General features: G+C 59.2%; 2 protein-coding genes across 4 annotated transcripts in view; one reads left to right on the top strand and one right to left on the bottom strand.

The window, feature by feature from the left end:
* Positions 1–507: 507 nt before the first annotated feature.
* Positions 508–14,594, top strand: GPRIN1 (G protein regulated inducer of neurite outgrowth 1). Of its 3 annotated transcripts, none has more exons than XM_070076432.1 (2): positions 508–612; positions 10,863–14,594. In XM_070076432.1, exon 2 carries the CDS (start codon positions 10,906–10,908, stop codon positions 13,639–13,641), a length of 2,736 nt encoding a protein of 911 aa, XP_069932533.1. In that variant the 5' UTR covers positions 508–612; positions 10,863–10,905; the 3' UTR covers positions 13,642–14,594. The 3 variants fall into 3 exon arrangements, with proteins under 3 accessions (XP_069932533.1, XP_069932532.1, XP_069932534.1); XM_070076431.1 differs by lacking the exon at positions 508–612 and adding an exon at positions 852–1,405; XM_070076433.1 differs by lacking the exon at positions 508–612 and adding an exon at positions 10,236–10,745.
* CDHR2 (cadherin related family member 2) overlaps positions 14,583–18,240 on the bottom strand; it is a 39,011-nt gene continuing 35,353 nt past the window's right edge. The window contains exons 29-32 of the mRNA XM_070076434.1: positions 17,755–17,868; positions 17,594–17,671; positions 17,062–17,119; positions 14,583–14,819 (exon numbers count right to left, since the gene is read on the bottom strand). Of these exons, the coding sequence (XP_069932535.1) occupies positions 14,703–14,819; positions 17,062–17,119; positions 17,594–17,671; positions 17,755–17,868 (367 nt within the window). The 3' untranslated portion in view covers positions 14,583–14,702. The remainder of the gene's footprint in view (positions 14,820–17,061; positions 17,120–17,593; positions 17,672–17,754; positions 17,869–18,240) is intronic.

Below are 18,240 nucleotides of genomic sequence, written 5' to 3'. Positions count from 1 at the left end.
GGTTCCGTGGGTTTTCTCTACTTGCCATCAAGATTTTAAAAAATTAAAGGTCACGGTGAAGTATGGGCCACCAGGTAAGGGAAAGGATCAAAATGTGAGAGCTAAGTATGAGGTTTTAGAGTTGGACTGCTTAGATTTGTAATCCCAGCTCGACTCCCAACTAGCATTGTGACCGCGAACAAATCACTTATCTGTATCCGTTTTCTTATCTGAAAAAGGGGGATATGATGCATTAACATTAACTTGCTCCTAAGTGATTGGAAATTGAAATAGATGAGACCTGTGAACAGTATCTTGGCACGCGTCTGCCCCTAAATAAGAGTTTCATTAATATTAATTGTTACCATTTTTAGTAGATGGTTTCATAGCACAGGCGCTAGAGGGTTTTATCACCTCCAGGACACTCAGAGTTATTTTTTCTCCTCTGGGAAGTCCAAGGGGAGGGGATTTCTTCTCTGCTGGGAAATGAGGAGCGAGTGGGCAGCCGAGTCCTCGTATCCTTGGCAATGCAGATTCAACTAGAAGCCCCTGGACACCTACTCCGGGCAAGGCCACTGCGCGGTCATCCACATTAGTCCCATTTTACGGATCGGGAGACTGAGGCTCAAAAAGGTAAAATGGCTCTCTGGAGGATTCCCGCGGGGAAGAGAACACGGACAGGAGGTGGGCGGGCACCCTGGTCGGGGAGGCCCGCACAGGGGAAGTGCAAAGCGCCTCTCCCGCACCCCCGCTGCCAGGGACCCCGCCACTCGCGGAGCGTGGGCAGCGGCGAGACAAAGGGCCGGGGGCGGGGCGGGGGGAGGGGAGAGAAGGCCGGAAGTGCGGCCGAGTGGGAGGCGGCGAATCTCGCCGCCTGGGTCTTCAAGCAGGTGCGGCAGGTTGGCGGGCAAGAGCGGCCCACTCTGAGCCGCAGCTCGGTCCTCAGCAAAACGAGGAGCAGGCCTTCGCGGGGCTGGGTAAGGCGAGGTCTCGGCCCCGCCTCGGCAAGCGCTCAGCAGCCTCTCCGCCCTCAGTCTCTTGGTCTGGGAAATGGGAACCCGGCCGAGGAGGGCGGGGAACCCAGGAGCCGGCAGGCCGCGCTGAGGGGCGGTGGGCGAAGGGTGCTCCTCCCTCCTCTCTGCACTCCCTCCCTCCCTCCGGCCCCGGTTTCCCCGCCGGCACCGCCCCTCCCGGGTTCCGAGCCCGCGAGACGGCAGCGCGCATGCCCGGGGCGGGGCGCGGGCTGGGAGCGCGGAGCCGGCGCGGGGGACGGCGGCGCGGAGTCCGCGGGTCCGCCCGCCAGCCCGGCCGGAGGCAGCCCGAGGCCGCTCGGGCGACGGCGGCGACGGCGGCGGCGGTGGTGGTGGCGGCGGCGGGAGCCTGCGCGCAGGGCGCCGAGGAGCCGGAGCAGCGGCGGCACCGCGGGGTAAGCGCCGCGCCCGCACCTGCACGCCCCTTCGGGCGGGCGACTTCGATCCGCTGTGGCCGCCCTGGGGCTGCTGTCCAGGGTCCTCAGCCCCCAGCCCCACCCCACCCCGGCCGCGGGGCTCGGGTGCGTTGTGGGTCCGGGAGGCTGTGCGCGTACGGCCGGGGGCGGCGGGCGGCCGCGGCCGGGCTCCGCGTTGGGGCGGGGCGGGCGGGGGCGGGTCCCGCAGCTCGGGTCCAGAGACCCGAGGGGCCCTGCAGGCCAGGCCGCCCTGGGTGTGGGACTGGGTCCCCGCACCCGGCCCCGCCGCCGCCGGCGGCTTTGTTCGGCGAGGCTGTGCGGGAGGGGCGCTTCCCGCCACTGGGGGGAGGGGTCCGCCCGCATTGATTCATCTCTTCGCCGGAGCGAGCACACTCGCCGTCACACGCCCGGCATGGCACACACTCCGGGACGGGGCCAAGCACTCTCCGCATTCACGCTCGGGCGCCTCGTTCCCGCTACAGGTCTACACACCCGCTTACAGGCACACTGACCACTGTCATTCCATCAGACTCACATCCACGGCCACCTGTGTATCCATCGTCAACCTGTGCCTGTGTCCACACGCAGGCACAGCTGCGCATTCACACCACTCAACAGGACTCCCTGATAGCAACACACTGGCAGCCACCCTGCACTGGCTGGCCTGCCCCTGCCTGCTCTCGGCGGCTCCTGGTGTCCCTTGCCTACCCCAGACCCTGCAATAGGCTGGCACGCCTGTGTGCACACTGTTCACGCTGGTTGTTTGCCGCCCTGCTTCACCTGCACCAGCCCAAGTTGGCACATCTCTCCTACAGATGGAGGGAGGGTGGGAGGCATGGTCTGGGCGCTGTTTCTGGAAGAAGGTATGGCTGTCACCCTTTGCTGGGCTCCTTCTCCCCCTACTGCCCCAAGTGGAGGCTTTGCTGTTCTGGAGGCAGTAGGAGAGGAGGGGACAAGGATGAGGACTGGCACATGCGCCCCCTGAAGCCGGCGCCTTTGTTGGTCTTGTCACTATGGAAGGGGCTTGCAGGCACCTGGCAGCTCTGGCCCTGGCTGGGATGTGGGGAAGAGATTTGGGAGAGGAAGGAACAGGCTAGCAGCTCTCTGTGGCCAGAATGGGCATCTCCAGGGCTGCTCTGTGCACACCCAGTACCAGCACACTCAGGCCAGCTCTCCTCCGAGTGAGATTGTGAGGCCTAGAGGCCACGTGTGCACACCCAGAGAGTCCAAATGGCCCCCGAGGCACAGGCACACAAGTGCATATAGGGTGGGCACTTGCACACCCCGCTCTTCCTGAGCAAACAGCAGGAGCTAGGTCCTGGCCCCAGACCACACGTTCCCTAGCAGTCTGGTCACTCCTTGGCACGCTGGGTGAGCTGGCCCGCACACCCAAGCAGCCTGCTCGGCCTTCTGCCTCAGTTGGACCACACTCATAAGTACGTGGCCAAGTGTGCCAGTTCATCTGCTCATGGGGCCTGCGTGTGCGTGATCATTCTTGCTTGCTCTGCCGCGTGCTCCTTGGAATCAAGGAAAACCTTGGCCTGACCACAAAGAGCAGAAGTGTTTCAGGAGCCCAGCACCACGTCCAAGACCTTTGCTGGATGAGTGGAGAGAACCCAGGCTTCAGACCTGACACAGCTGGCTTTGCACCACAGCCTCCCCTCCCTGGTGGTGTGCCCCTGGGCAAGTCTTTTCCTCCCTCTGCCTTCAGTGTCCTCATCCATGAAATGGGATGACAGTGCCGACCTCATGTGCTTGTTACGGGTCCAGATCAGAAACCAAGCCCGAGTAGTGGGAGATGGATGGAGCTGGGTTTTCCTGGAGGTCGGGAGGCACAGTGATAGGGTGGGGGTGGGGTGGGGGTCGCCAGGCCTGGGCTGCCTCTTGGAGGATGGCTGCAGGGCCAGGAAGGGTGTGGCAGAGCTGTGAGTGGCAGGACCTCGGGGTGGGGATGGTCTCCAGGCAGGTGGTCTCATCTAGATAGAATTATATCCCCACCCCCCGACTTTCACAGATTGGAGAGCTGAGGCCCAGAGAGTGGGCACAGAGCTATAAGGGACCAGGCTGGGCCTGAGCCTATGTCTTTCTGCTTCCCTGGCTGGACTCTGAGGCTCTCCATCCCACCTTTTCCCAGTCCAGAGGCTGAGGCCTGGGAGCTCGGGGGCTAGGAAGCCAGCCTTTTGGGGGCCCTGTCCCAGGGGACACAGCACCCACAGACCAGGTCTGCCTCTCAGAACCTGAGTGTCCTCCCCTGGAAAACAGGACCGTGACACCTGTGGGGCAGGTGGACAGGGGCTGCATATAGCAAAGGCCTGACTTGGGCGTGGTCACCTACCTTTCTTGGTCAAGGTTCAAACCCCAGGGGCCTCCTAACCAGAAGAAAGCCAACTGCATGAGTTTCCTGATGGGTGGTGACAGGCAGTCAGCCCCAGTGTGCGGGACACCCCCAGGGAGGGAGGGCTGGGGATTGTGGCTGATTGGAGAGTGCACACACACACACACACCCTCCTCCATCCAGGGAGGCAGCCCCAGCCAGGCTGCAGCTGTCTTGCCACACAGGAAGCACACTCAGATAGCCAAATTTCAGTTTTCCAAGAGAAGCTGGAAGTCAGATTAGAAGCCAAAATCTTCTCATTTTTCTCATTTTTAAATGTTGATCAGTTCACTCCTTTTTGGAAAAATTGACTTTTACATTTCTTTTTTTTTTTTTTTTTTTTTTTTTTTTGTAACGCTCTGGGTCCAACGTGCACCTCTGAGGGCCAGCTTTTCCTGCCGCAGGCCCTTCCCTCCCTGCCTCCTCCTGGGTGCACAGCTGGGCTCTGACAGGCTGAGGAGATAAAAACAGGCCTTGCGCACACGCAGCCCGGCCCCCAGCCCGCCCCAAAGTGAGCGGAGCCACGCGCACCCCTCCTCTGCTGTAACTCCCGCAGCAGCCCTGGGGGAGCCGAGGGTGTGCTCTGCAGGCCTCCCAGACAGGAGGAAGACTTGCTCAGGGTCAGAGAGCTGGTGAGCAGTGAGCCTAGGCCGCCCCCTGGAAGGGACTGCTGTGTGGGGACTCCCGGGAGGACCCAGAGCACCCCACAGGCACCTCTGTGGACCTGTTCCAGCTGCAGCCTAAACTCCACACTCACCTGCCAGCCACAGAGGAAGAAACTGAGGCAGGCCTGGCAGGCAGATCCTGGCCCTCGCTGGAACCTGGGCCATTTCTCGTGCCTGCCCACCTGCTTGCCTGCCCTCCCACCCACCCAGTTACTCTCCCCATTCCCTCCCACCCCCCAGCCCCAAGAGCCAGCGATCAGAGGCCACGCACAAGAAAGCCAGGGGTCAAGCAGGCTGATTGGAGTGTTCTTGCTTAGTCTGTCTGATAGTTTAGCCAGATTCGTGTCTGTGCTCAAAAATGATGGGAACCGGCACTGTGTTCGTGTCCCTGCTGAAGATGCGCCAGCGTTTCCCAGTCCCCCTTAGCGTCAGTTCCCACGGAGCGCAGGTGCCCTGCTGGGATCAGCTGCCTCTCCGTGCCCGCCCCCTTCCTCCAGGCCCCTCCAGCTCCCACCGCAGCCACCCAGATCTTTCCAGGGCTGGCCGAGATGTTAACCTCTTCAGAGGGAATCCTCTTGACCGTGACCGCCATCGCGTGTCTAAACCAACTGCCTGCCCCCTTGTCCTCATAGCATCTGGTATTTGAAATTATACCATTTATTTGCTATGTATTCATTTCCCCCGCTGCTGTCTTTACCTGAACGGCAAGGAGCAGGCATTCCTCACCCTGCCCCCTGCACCACACACTTGCTCCATAAATGTCAAGGGGGATGGAACTGAGTGCAGTTGGCCCTCCAGTTTGCCACAGGCCCTTCCACTCCCTTTTGTATCCCTCTGAGGAGATCAGATTTCAGTCATCTCCATCCCTTGCTCTGTTTTTTTTTTTTTTAATACAGATTCATTCATTTATTTGAAAGAGTTATAGAGGGAGAGACAAGAGAGATCTCTCATCCACTGGTTCACTGTCCAAATGACCACAACAGCCGAGGCTGGGCTTGGCCAGGCTGAAGCTGGGAGCCAGAGTCTCCATCCTGGTCTCCCATGTGGGTGCAGGGGCCCAAGCACTTGGGCCATCTTCCAGTGCTTTTCCAGGTGCATCAGCGAGAGCTGGATTGGAAGCAGAGCAGCTGGGACTCGAACCAGTGCTCATATGGGATGCCGGCATCACAGGCAGGGGCTGAACCTGCTGTGCCACAATGCTGGCCCCTGTTGTTTTCCTCATGGGAGAAAAAATATTTATCTCTGCCAATAGCAAATGTTAATAATATCAGAAGGTAAAAAATGAAGCTAGACCCACTCAGATCCGGTGCCCGCCTGGCCCCTGCAGACCTGTGACCTTCCAACTCCCCCCTTTCTTTACTGTTGCAAACCAGACCTAAGTCCACTGCCCCACTGTCCCCTGCAAAACTGCCCCCTCCTCCTGTGTCCCCTTGTCAGTGAAGACCCCCATTCCCCCTGCATCTCCCAAGTTCCAAGCCATAGGAACCCAGGAGTGACAGTACCAACCGGGTCCTTATCCAGGAACCCCAGGCTCGCTCATCGACCCAGTGCTGTAAATGTCTCCATGAGGGAGCTTGGGGGAGGAAGCTGGAAAGCAAAGAAGGCTCCGTGGAGGAGGAGGCATTTACATCGAGATCAGGAGTTTGCTAAGAGATAAGGAGGGAGAGATAGATTGCTCCAGCAGGAGGTGTGGAGGGGATGCGAGGGGAGGTCACGCTCCAGTGTCTGTGCTGTGTGTGTGTGCGTGCGCACATACATACCTTAGGGGAGGGAGTGCATAGTCACCCATAAATCCCAGTAGGTACATAGAGGACTTAGAAGCACATTCAAGGGACTGGCACTGTGGCTCACTTGGTTAATCTTCTGCCTGTGGCGCCGGCATCCCATATGGGAACCAGGTTCTAGTCCTGGTTGCTCCTCTTCCAGTCCAGCTCTCTGCTGTGGCCCGGGAGGGCAGTGGAGGATGGCCCAAGTGCTTGGGCGTCTGCCAGTATGGGAGACCAGGAGGAAGCACCTGGCTCCTGGCTTCAGATCGGCACAGTTCTGGCCGTAGCGATCATTTGGGGGGTGAACCAACGGAAGGAAGACCTTTCTCTCTCTCTCTCTCTCTCTCTCTCTCTCACTGTCTATAACTCTACCTGCCCCCCCCCCCCAAAAAAAAGAAAAAAAAAAGAAAGAAACACATTCAAGAGCTGGATTTGACCCTGTAGATAACAGGGAATCATTAAAAGTTTGGTTTTCTTTCCTATTTATTCTTAAAGATCTGTACTTATTTATTTGAAAGGCAGAGTGACAGAGAAGGAGAGAGAGATCTCCCATCTGCTGATTCACTCTCTAAATGGCCGCAACAGCCACGGCTGGGCCAGGCGGAAGCCTCGAGCCAGGAACTCCATCCGGATCTCCCACGTGGGTGGCAGGCACCCAAGCACTTGGGCCATGTTCCACTACCTTCCCAGGCGCATTAGCAGGGAGCTGGATCAGAAGTGGAGCAGCTGGAATTCAAACCCGTGCTCTGATGTGGGATGCCAGTATCCCACACGGCGGCTCAACCTGCCACACCCCAACATTGGCCCCTTCCCCTTTTTTTTTGAAAGAGCAGCACTGTGTGCACACATGACCAGAATTCTGGCATCACCAAGGAGCATACAGAAAATCCTCAGCAGATCCAGCGCTGTAGTGTAGCGGGTAAAGCAGCCGTCTGCAGCACCGGCATCCCATATGGGCTCTGGTTCGAGTCCCGGCTGCTCCACTTCCAATCCAGCTCTCTGCTGTGGCCTGGGAAAGCAGTGGAAGATGGCCCAAGTCCTGGGACCCCCTGCACCCACGTGAGAGACCCAGAAGAAGTCCTGGCTCCTGCCTTCAGATCAGCGCAGCTCTGACCATGGCCGTTGTGGCCATGTGGGGAGTGAACCAGTGCATGGATGACCACCCCCGCCGCCTCTCCTTTCTCTGTGTAACTCTGACTTTCAAATAAATAAATCTTAAAAAAAAAAAAAAGAAAAGTCTCAGTACCCTCTGATCCCCAGTCCTACTTCCAAGAGGCGGGCACTGCTCGGTTTCATGGATTCCATGCAGGAGAAATATTGGAAATAAACCCTCAAGTGTGTCTGGCCTCTTCCAAGGCTGTGTGCCTCAGGTCCCAGTTACCATGCTGTACCCAAGCTTTTTGCACTTAATCTATCTTGAGCCTCTTTCCTCAACACTCCACACATTTGAGTGGCCATGTGGTGTCCATGGTGGGGTTGTCCCACATTTCACAGAAGCTGCTTCCAGCTGGCCCCTTCTCGTCCCCAGCCATGCTCTCAGGTACCCTGGGCACCATCCTTCTGCCTTTAGGGCCATCCCTGGAGATGGGTGTGCTGGCTGCAAGCTTTGTGCAGTGTAAACTTTGGTAAAAAATCAATGTGTCCTTCCAAACAGATTCCGTGGCATTCTAATGAGAGATAAGCTATAAGCAAAACCTAATATGTGTGATATGTCGGAGGGTGACAGGTACAGCAGAGAAAAGCTGAACAGACACAGCGAGTGAGGGGTACTGGAGAGAGTGGGGGAGGGGGCTGTTTTATACAGGCTGGGTAAGGGAAAGCCTCAAGGGGAGGACCATGCAGAGACCTGGAGGGAAAGCACACCAGGGGCAGAGGCAGTAGGCAGTGCAAAGGCCCTGAGGCAGGAGGTGTTCAAGATCAGTGCGACAGAAACGACATAATGGAGAAAGGAGCAGGAGAAAAAGCCAGAAGAGGTGATAGGGCTAGACACACAGGGTCCTGTGAGTGTTCTAAGGAGCTTGCTTTGATGTTGCATGGGATGGGGAGATGCCCCTGGCTGTGAGCAGAGGAGGGGGATGGGCTGCCTTGGGTTTTGCTGAGAACCACCCCCCGCCCCAGCTGCTGTGTTGAGAATAAACTGTATGTTTTGGGACATGCTCAATTGGACTTGCCCCAAACAGTAGAGTTAGAAACTTGCCAGGGGATTCCAATTCAATCCCATCAAGGTGGCATGTACCACTGCCATCTCACTAGTCCAAGTGATCAATTTCAGTTCACAATTGATCACACTGATAGGTCTAAGAGTCAAAGGGATCACATAAACAAGACTAGTGTCTGCTAATACTAACTGATAGAATTAAAAAGGGAGAGAACGATCCAACATAGGAAGTGGGATACACAGCAGACTCATAGAATGGCAGATGTCCTAAACAGCACTCTGGCCTCAGAGTCAGCCCTTAAGGCATTCTGATCTGGCTGAAGAGCCTATGAGAGTATTTTAGGCATGGAAAGCCAAGATACTCTGGAAAAAAAAAAAAACTAAATGAAAGATCTCTGCAAGTGAGATCCCAGTGGAAAGAACAGGCCATCAAAGAAAGAGGTACCTTTCTCTGAAGGGAGGAGAGAACCTCCACTTTGACTATGACCTTATCTAAATAAGAATAAGATCAGAGTTGGCGAACTCAAAAGGCTTCCATAGCCTTGGCAACTCATGACTAGAGCCTAGGGTGATTACTGATGCCATAAACCAGAGTGTCAAATTGTTAAGTCAACAACAGGAGTCACTGTACTTACTCCCCATGTAGGATCTCTGTCCTTAATGTGTTGTACAATGTGAATTAATGCTATAACTAGTACTCAAACAGTACTTTACACTTTGTGTTTCTGTGTGGGTGCAAACTGTTGAAATCTTTACTTAATATATACTAAATTGATCTTCTGTATAAAAAGAGAATTGAAAATGAAAAAAAAAAGAGAGAATAAACTGTATGTAAGCCAAGGATGATTCTTAGGGAGAGACAGTGGCCATTAGCCCAGGCCAGGAGCCAAGTGCTGATGAATTTTTTTAAAGATTTATTTATTTATTTGAAAGGCAGAAATAGAGAGAGAAAGAGAGAGCATGTGCTCCCCAGATGGCTGCAATGGCCTGGGTTGGGCCAAGCTGAAGCCAGGAGCCTGGAACTCCTTCTAGGTCTCCCATGTGGGTGCAGGGGCCCAAGCACTTGGTCCATCTTCTGCTGCTTTTCCCAGGCACATTAGCGGGGAGCTGGATCAAAAGTAGAGCAGCCGGGACTTGAACCAGCATCTGTGTTGGATGCTGGTGCTGCAGGCAGAGGCATTACCTAAGGTGGATCCACGTGTTTTGCCGGTGGTTGGCACATGAAGTGTGAGAAAGTCAAGGGTGACTTTTGAGGGATTTGGGCCTGCGCACTAGAGAGATGGTTCTGGAACAGGCTGGAAGGATGCAGGAGCTCCACTTGCTTGGGCCGCTGAACCCATAATGGGCTGGAGTTGCTGGTAGACCTGGCTGACCCTCTTCCTGGTGTCTTCCAGCACCACAGACAGAACCCCCTTCCCCAGGTCTGCCGAGCGCTGTCGCCCAGCACCCCCCACACACCCTAAGCCAGCACCCGAGGGGCCACCCTGTGGTCAGCCACATGCAATTTCCACTGGAGCTTGCAGTTCCGCCTTTAGCGTCCACTCCCTGGCCCGTGCTGCACCACCTCTCGCCTAGACCTGGACCATGGCACCTGCTCAGAGCCTGGTGCTGAGAAGGGACCAGGAATGAATGCAGGATTCAGTGAATGGAAGCGGCAAGGAAGGACTGAGCAGCCTGGCCAGTCCCTCTCCTGTCAGCCCAGAGGGATCTTTGGAAGCCCGCACATCTAACTGTGGCCCTTCCTTGATTGTCAGTTGTTCAGAGCTCCCTGGCCTGCACAGACACAAGCTGGTGGCCTATGGACACGTCTTGTTTGGCCCACATAGCACCTTGGGCTTTAAGAAAAAAAAAATTGGATTAATTCACATCAAAGCCTGGATTCCCCACGTCTCTCAGGACCTGGGGAGAGTGCCCCCAGGTGGTGCAGCTCCAGGGTAGCACCTGCTTTTGCAGTGACTTCCCCCTAGAGAGGGCATGCGCTCTCCGTGGTGCTGTAGTCCGCGCTGCTCCTTCTTGTGTTATGCCCAGTTCACTTCCTGCACTCATTACCTCCCTGGCCCCTTAGGCATCAAAGCTTGCAGCCTGTGGCCTATAGCATGAGTGCATGGCTTCTGGGGGAGCCTATTGCATTGGGTGGGACTGACAAAGGAGTGGTGACAGAAGGTGAAACAGAAAAGTTGGGGTATGGCCACGTTGAATGCCATTCCAAGAAGTCTTTGTCCAGTGGGCCCCTTGAGCTCAGTGAAGCCAGGGAGTGAAATGCCTGGGCTTATGTTTTTAGCCCATGCCCCCTGGCCAGGAGGAGACCACACAGAAGCAGAGGACCCCACTAGGAGGCCTGGCTGCTAACAGGAAGGTGAGCAAGAGGCCAGGATGGAGGCGCCTCCTCCATGGATCCCCCTACAATGTCTGAATCTGCTCTCTCCCTCTCTCTCTCTCTCTCTCTCTCTCTCTCTCTCTCTCTCTGCTTCAGAACCACACAGTAGCCGTGGGCTCCAGCATGGCCACGAAGGCAGATGGGCACTGCTGAAGACCAAGCCTGGCTCCAGCTGCTTCCGAACGACTCCCACCCCACAGTCCTCTGCCGCCCCCAGGATGGGGGCCGGGGGACTGGGGGGCTGGCCATGAAAGAATGCTGCCCCTCCCTGCAAAAGGCCAGCCCTGCACCCCCCAGGCATAGCCCTGACCACAGCGCAGGCATGGACCCTAGGCATAGCAGTCCCCAGGGGGCCAGCGAAAAGGTCTCCTGTTCTGAGGGCCCTGGCGGGAGCCTGGCCCACCCCTCCCAGACCTGTAGTCCTCCCCAAGAGGCAGCCGGCAAGGAGACCCGCATCTCAGGGACAGCAGACTCCACGTTTTCCGGGGAGCCTGAGCCCGGGTCCTCAGGGAACAGAAATGAGAAGATGGATTCCAAGTTCTCAAAGCAGGCAGCTTCCGCTTCTGTGGGAAAGGAAGATGCTGGATCCTCCAGGAAGGCAGATTCCATGGTCACAGGAAAGCCAGAGCCTGCAGTCATGGGGCAGGGGAATCTCGTGACCCCAAGAGAGGAAGATGGTGGCCGCCTGGGAAAAGTTGACCCTGGGTGCTCCAGCCAGGCGGCTGCAGCGTCCCCAGGGAAGGAAGAGGCCGGGGATCCTGTGTCCTCAGGCAAAGTGGATCCTGTGTTCCCAAGGCAGGAGGAGCCGAGCTGTTCTGGAAAAGAACGTCCTTTGTCTTCAGGAAAGGCGGATCCCAAGCCCGTGGGAGAAGCAGACTTGGTGGCCTCGGGACGGGTGGCGCCCGCCTCGCTGGGGAGCCCGGATCCCGCATCCACAGAAAAGTCAGCTCCTGGGCCCTCAGGAAAGCCAAGTCCAGTGTCGCCGGGCGGAACTGAGTCTGTGTCTTCTGGGACAGCGGCTGCAGGAGCCCTGGAGAAGACGCATCCTGCGCCCCTGGGACCGGCAGATCCTGCACACACAGGAAATGCAGAAACTCTGTCCTCCATGACAGAGGAGCCTCGGTTCCTAGCAGAGAAGGACACGCGCTCCCCAGGAACAGGGAGTGCTGGGCCCAAGGGGATGCCCAAAACAGGGGCTGCCGGACCGGGGAACCCAGTGCTTTCAGGAGAGCCGGCGGCCACCTATTCGAAAGCTGGGGAGCGCATGTCTTCCAGCGAGGTGGATCCTGGGGCCTCGGGAAAGCCGCAGCCCTGGCCTCCTGGGCGGGCAGAACGGGCCTCCAACGGAAAGGCACAAACTGCCTCCCCCAAAGGGGCAGAGTCCACGCCCGGGGAAGCCACGAAAACACCACCTTCTGGAAAAGCAAGTGCTGAGCCTTTGGGAAAGACAGACCCTGTGTCCTCAGGGGAGCCCAAGTCCCTGGGGGTAGCAGCGGGTCCTCCACCTTCTCGAGAGGAAGGAGAGCCCCCGGCCCTGCATTCTGACTCCACAAAGGTGGGCCCTACACCCTCGGGAAAGACAGAAGCCGGACAAGCAGGTCCCTTGGCCTCGCCCTCCGGGAAGGTGGACTCTGTGTCCCTGGGGAACGCAGAAGTTGGCCCAGGGCCCAAGGGGGGGGCCCTGCCTCTAGAGCAGGGTGGCCCCGTGCCCAGCGCCAAGGTGGGCCCCAGGGTCTTGGGGACAGCAGAGCTGCAGCCTGGGGGCAAGGCAGAGGCTGCCACACCTCTAGGAAAGGCGGAGATCACATCTTTGCAAAAGGAGGGATCCCTGGCTCCCGAGAAGGTGGATCCCGGATCCTCAGGAAGGGCGGAGCCCCCGGCCTCGGGCAAGGCGGGGCCTGTATCCCTGGGGAAGGCCGACCCTGCACCTTTGAGAAACGCAGACCCCCCACCCTTGGCACAGGCGGCCCCTCTGACTGTGGAGCAGGCGCAGGACTCCTCCTCCTCCTCCAGGCGATCAGATGGCAAACCCTGCGGTTTGGCCCCTTCTGCCGGGAGCAGCGAGGGGCACGGGAAGCTAGAAGCGGCGGCCAGCGGGGCAGCCTCCAGCCTGGGCCAGAAAGACCTGGTGGCCGCTGGGGCCCAGAGAAGCCCCGGCGTGGAGGCGGCAGCACCCCCACCGGGGCCGCGGACTCGCGACAACTTCACCAAGGCGCCGTCGTGGGACGCGAGCGCCCCACCGCCGCCGCGCGAGGACGCGGGCACGCAGGCTGGGGCGCAGGCCTGCGTCTCGGTGGCCGTGAGCCCCATGTCTCCGCAGGACGGCGCGGGTGGCCCGGCCTTTAGCTTCCAGGCGGCGCCGCGCGCGCCCAGCCCGGCGCCCGGGCCGCCCGCGCGCCGCGACGCGGGCCTGCAGGTGTCGCTGGGCGCCGCCGAGACGCGCTCTGTGGCCACCGGGCCCATGACGCCGCAGGCCGCCGCGCCGCCCGCCGTACCGCCCGCCTTCCCCGAAGTGCGGGTGCGGCCGGGATCCGTGCTGGCGGCCGCCGTGGCGCCCCAGGAGGCGTCGGAGCCCGTGCGCGACGTGAGCTGGGATGAGAAGGGCATGACGTGGGAGGTGTACGGGGCCGCCATGGAGGTGGAGGTGCTGGGCATGGCCATCCAGAAGCATTTGGAACGGCAGATCGAGGAGCACGGCCGCCAAGGGGCGCCCGCGCCGCCGCCCGCCGCTCGCGCGGGCCCCGGCCGAGCGGGCTCGGTGCGCGCCGCGCCCCAGGATGGCGCCGCCAAGCGGCCGCCCGGCCTGTTCCGTGCGCTGCTGCAGAGCGTGCGCCGGCCGCGGTGCTGCTCGCGGGCGGGACCCACGGCCGAGTGATCGGCGCCCTTTTGTACGCCCGGGTTTCCAACCTGCTCAGGCCCCCTTCCTGACCCCAGCCCCTGGAAGGGGTCCCCTCGGCGGCGAGCGGCGGACCTCCGAGGAGTGGGCAGCCTCTAGGACCCTGTCATATCCTTCCCGTCCCAGACACGCAAACGAGCCCCCACGCCCCTTCCCAGCCCTCACCTGGACTCCTGGTCACACCGGGCGAGCACGGGGACCCACTCAGCACCCCCCGCTCCTCCCCACCCCAAGCTGAGGCGGGCTCCTGAGACGGCCAGGCTGGCCTGTTGAGGTCTCGGGAGCGCCAGGTCCCCAGAACCGGGAGAGACTGCAGGCCAATCTCCAGGCGGGTCCTCCGAGCGTGCGCGGGTTGAAGAGCGAGGGGCCTGAGTGTGCCCGGCCAAGTTCTGAACTGAGTGTGCGGCTCGGCGGCGCTGGCCTGCGTGGTCGGGCCATCTCTTGCATGCTGTGGGTTGCCCTTCCCCAATTCCTGTCTCCCACCCTCCTGGCCCAGTCCCCCAGCCCTGTCACCTCCCACTGGTCACTAGTTCACAATTCCCAGCATGGGAAGGGGGGGGGGGGGCGGGAAGAAGGCGGGGCGGGGGGGGGCAGCTGCAGGAAGTCCTGGGGGCTCAGGAAGTGCCCTGGGAGAGTCACCGGAGGGTCGGAGGGTGACTTATGGAAGGTTCTGGGCCACTGGCGGCCTGGGTGACAGCTGGTCTTGGTATTGGGGACAGCACAGAGAGCCCATTCTGTAGCCACAGTTGTCTCTCAAAGGCCACTCTCTCCATCTCTCCATCCACCCCCCCACCCCCCGTGCTGTGAGCCCCTACAAGTCCTTTGTGACCACTCAGTGTCCCTGTCCCCGTCCCTCCGGCCTCAATTTTTGGCTACAAACTGTCACAGTCCACATTGGTAATAAAATCTTTCCCCAACACTTGTCCAAGCAATTGACAGCAGGGTATATTATCATTCCCGGGGTGGGGGAGGGGAGGGCAAGGTGCAGTTGGGGATGACGAGGCCTCTTCCCAGGTGGCCCAGAGGAGTGGGGTCGGCCATCACAGGTCTGTGGTGTCCAGGCCACCGTTGGTGAAGGCCAGTTCCGTGTGCTGCCTTCCTGACAGCAACATGCTCAGAGGCTCTGCATAGGGCCCAGGGGGATGGTGGCCCGGCTCCTGCAGTGGAGAGAAGAGGTGTTGGGCCTTCAAGCCACCACCAGATGGCGCCCTGGCTGGCGTCCCACCTGCTCTCCTGGGCTGCTCTGTCCCAGAGGTGGCTGTGGCAGGGGTGGTCATGGACAGGCTCAGGCTAAGGGGTGGGCCCCCAGGGGGAAGGAGTATGCTCTGGCTATGCCCCTCCCCCCAGACTGGCCCCTCGGTGTCCTGCCAACTCCTGAGTAATGCCAGGCCACACACCCGGTGCCAAACAGCCCATCCAGCACAAGGCTGCCACCTGCACCCCACATCACCTGAAACACCCACAGAACCCCCCTGAAGGAGGATTCATGTCCCCCACTTTACAGGCGCGGAAGCTGATGCCAGAAAGGGGCAGAGCAGAGTTTGAATCTCTGGTCTTGCTGGTTCTAAAGCAATTTGACATTTTCTGCTAACATTGGTGGGGGGATGCGTTCCCAGATGGGGTGCCCCCTGCACTTCATCACGGTACACCCTCATCAGGGGAACTCTCCTGCCCTCCCTCTCCCTCCCTCTCCCCCTCCCCTGGACACACCACACACACAGCTTCCTATGGGCCAGAACCCCGACCCCACCCCCTCCCGGGCACTCCCAGAGCTGTGTCCAGCCTGGGGCTGTTCAGGTAGGTCCCTGGGAAAGAGCAGAACACTGAGGGACTGCAGGGGGCAGAACATCCTGCTCTTCTCCCACAGACCCTGAGCAGGGCAAGCTGGTGCAGTGCCACCCAGGATACTGTGGCCTGCTCCCCCAAGGCCAGACACCTTGGTCCTGGCCAGCTTGTACCCTGCAAGCTGTTCAACCTTGCCTAAGCCAGCACCCTCTCTGGGTGTCTTCCCCCACTGATGTCTTAGAAAGGCTGGACCGAATGATCTCCTGGGTCAGGCAAAACACAGGGCTCTCAGGCAAGTCCTGGCACCTGGTGATTGGTGAGGAGAGGGCCCACCTGTGCTGCCTGCCCAGCCCAGGGAACAGAGCAGGCAGGCGGCTCCCGAGAAGGGTCTAGGCCCCCTGAGTCCCTGAGAAACTCAGACGAAGAGATGGAGCCTGGGGCAACTCCTGCCTTAGCTGGTTCCTGGCTTTGAAGTCCCTCTGTGCCCTGGCCCCTTCCCTCTCCACACTCGCAGCTCCCAGATGCAGCCCCACCTCTGTGGGAGTGGGGAGTAGGGGCTGACTCCACTCTCCTCTGGGGGGCAACACCGGCCTCCTTGGGGGGACCCCAAGCTCCAGCAGGCAAGACCAGACCCTCTTGCCCCATTCCCCCCCAGCACACGCTAACCAGCTTCCAACAAATGCGCTACGACCTGGAGGTCACTGGAATTGCCTCTCTTGAGGCCACTTCTGGACCTGCACTGTGTTGCCTCCAGCCCCTAGGCACCCTTCTGGTACTCAGCAGCCAGACTGTTTCTGTGGACCAAATCTTTCTGAGTAAGGAGTTCTCAAGGCAAAATAAGGATGGAAGCATGTAGGCAAGCCAGGAGCCCTGCAATAGGACCCAGTGGGGTGGGCGCCTCCCACCCCCACCACCACCACAACCCTGGGCTGTTGCCATGCCAGTGGGTCTTAGAGTTTGTACTGCATGGTGGGGGAGGGGGACACAGGGGCAGTTCCTCCCATTTCCAGAGCCCTGCCCTTGCAGGGTCCCCTCCCTGTCCATTTCAGTCCCCCAGGGAGCTTGAAACTCAGCCAGTTCCTACGCTGGGGAATCCAAAAGCTCTGGGGGTGACGTGGGCATTTTTAATGAGCCCTTTGAGTGATTCTATGCTGTGAACTCATCTAACCAGCCAACCCGGTTAGCAAGTGTGGTACCAGCGCTCCTCCCAGCCTAGCTTCTCTCCTTTGCTACTGCTGTATCACCCACTTCGGTCCCTCCCCCACCCCACCAGCTTTGATATAAAAGGCGGAACCAGGCTCTTGAGCCCTGGACCCTGACTTTGTGCTGGATGCTTCTCATGGCTGCTCTCATTGAATCCCGGCAACAGCCCTGCAAGGTTGAAGGTGTAGTCCCCATTCCCAGATGAGAAAACTGAGAACCAGAGGTGCATTGGAGAGTGGAGGAGCAGGGAGGGGCCCCCAGTGCAGAGCCATGGGGCTCTTTGGCACCTGGAGCAGAGACACGAGGCTGCTCAAGTCAACAGCAGGTCTCTGACGCTCTGGAGGGACCCTACTCCTTCAGAGAAGAACCTCAAGTCAGAAGCCCCAGATACCATCTCATGCCCCATCTTGCCTTGATTCCTTTACTGTTCTTGTCCAGGTCCACAGAGTTGTCATCCAGGGAGTTGAGGCTATGGGAGAAATGATGGCACTCAGGTAGGCAGGAGGCCCAGTCCTCCCCTCGGTGACCAAGAACCTCCACCATCACCACCACCACCACCATCACCAACACCACTACTACCACCCCACCATCACCATCACCAACACCAACATCACCATCACCATCTCTACCATCTCTCCCATCACCACCACTACCATCACCACCATCACCATCACCACCACCACCACCATAACCAACACCAACACCACTACTACCACCCCCACCACTACCATCACTATCACCACCCCACCATCACCAACACCAACATCACTGCCACCATCACCATCATCACCACCACTACCATCACTACCACTATCACCATCACCACCACCATCACCAACACCAACATCACTGCCACTATCAACATCATCACCACCACTACCACCACCACCACCACCATCACCATCACCAACACCAACACCAACACCACCTCCCCCCTGCTTACCTGATGCGATCCTGATCATTGGAGGAGAGGTACTCCAAGCCCAGGTCCCCGGTGGGTAGGTTCAGCATGGGGTTGGCCCTGCAGAGAAGCCCCTCAGTCAAGTGCCCATGGCCCTCAGCCACCTCCCCACATCTCCTACCTGCCCTTCACCCCCTGCTCACCGCTCAGTATTGTACATGTTCGTGCCGGGGATGGCGGCGACCGAGGGCATCACCCCTGCTGCCGTCTGCCGGGCCTCCTTGGCAGCCTTCATAGCCTGAAGCTTCCGGCGGTGGCTGTGGGGGAACCAGGACGGGGGTCACACTTTGGCTGTGCACTCACCATGTGCCCCGTGGGGGCCCTGATGGCACCTCACGGTGACTGGCGGACCAGAGCATTAGCTCCCTTTACAGAGGGCAATGATTTCCCGAAGGCCCCCAGGCAGCCAGCAGCAAGGCCTGGGATCAAATCCACATGTGGCTGCGCTGGAAAGGGGAGACACAACAGCAGGCACCAGGTGTCTTGCAGGGTGCAGCGCGGGCACGCTATATCCTTGAGTGCCTTGAGAAATCTGTGTCATGCCCATTGTGCAGAGGAAGAAACTGAGGCTCGGGGCCGGGGGGCGGGGGTGGGGAGATGACAGAGATCTCAGGAATCCCTGGGCACTG

Source organism: Oryctolagus cuniculus, chromosome 6 (assembly GCF_964237555.1).
Source record: "Oryctolagus cuniculus chromosome 6, mOryCun1.1, whole genome shotgun sequence".
Taxonomy (NCBI): domain Eukaryota; kingdom Metazoa; phylum Chordata; class Mammalia; order Lagomorpha; family Leporidae; genus Oryctolagus; species Oryctolagus cuniculus.
The sequence above is the reverse complement of the archived record's forward strand: the minus strand, read 5'-3'. Positions and strand labels throughout refer to the sequence as shown.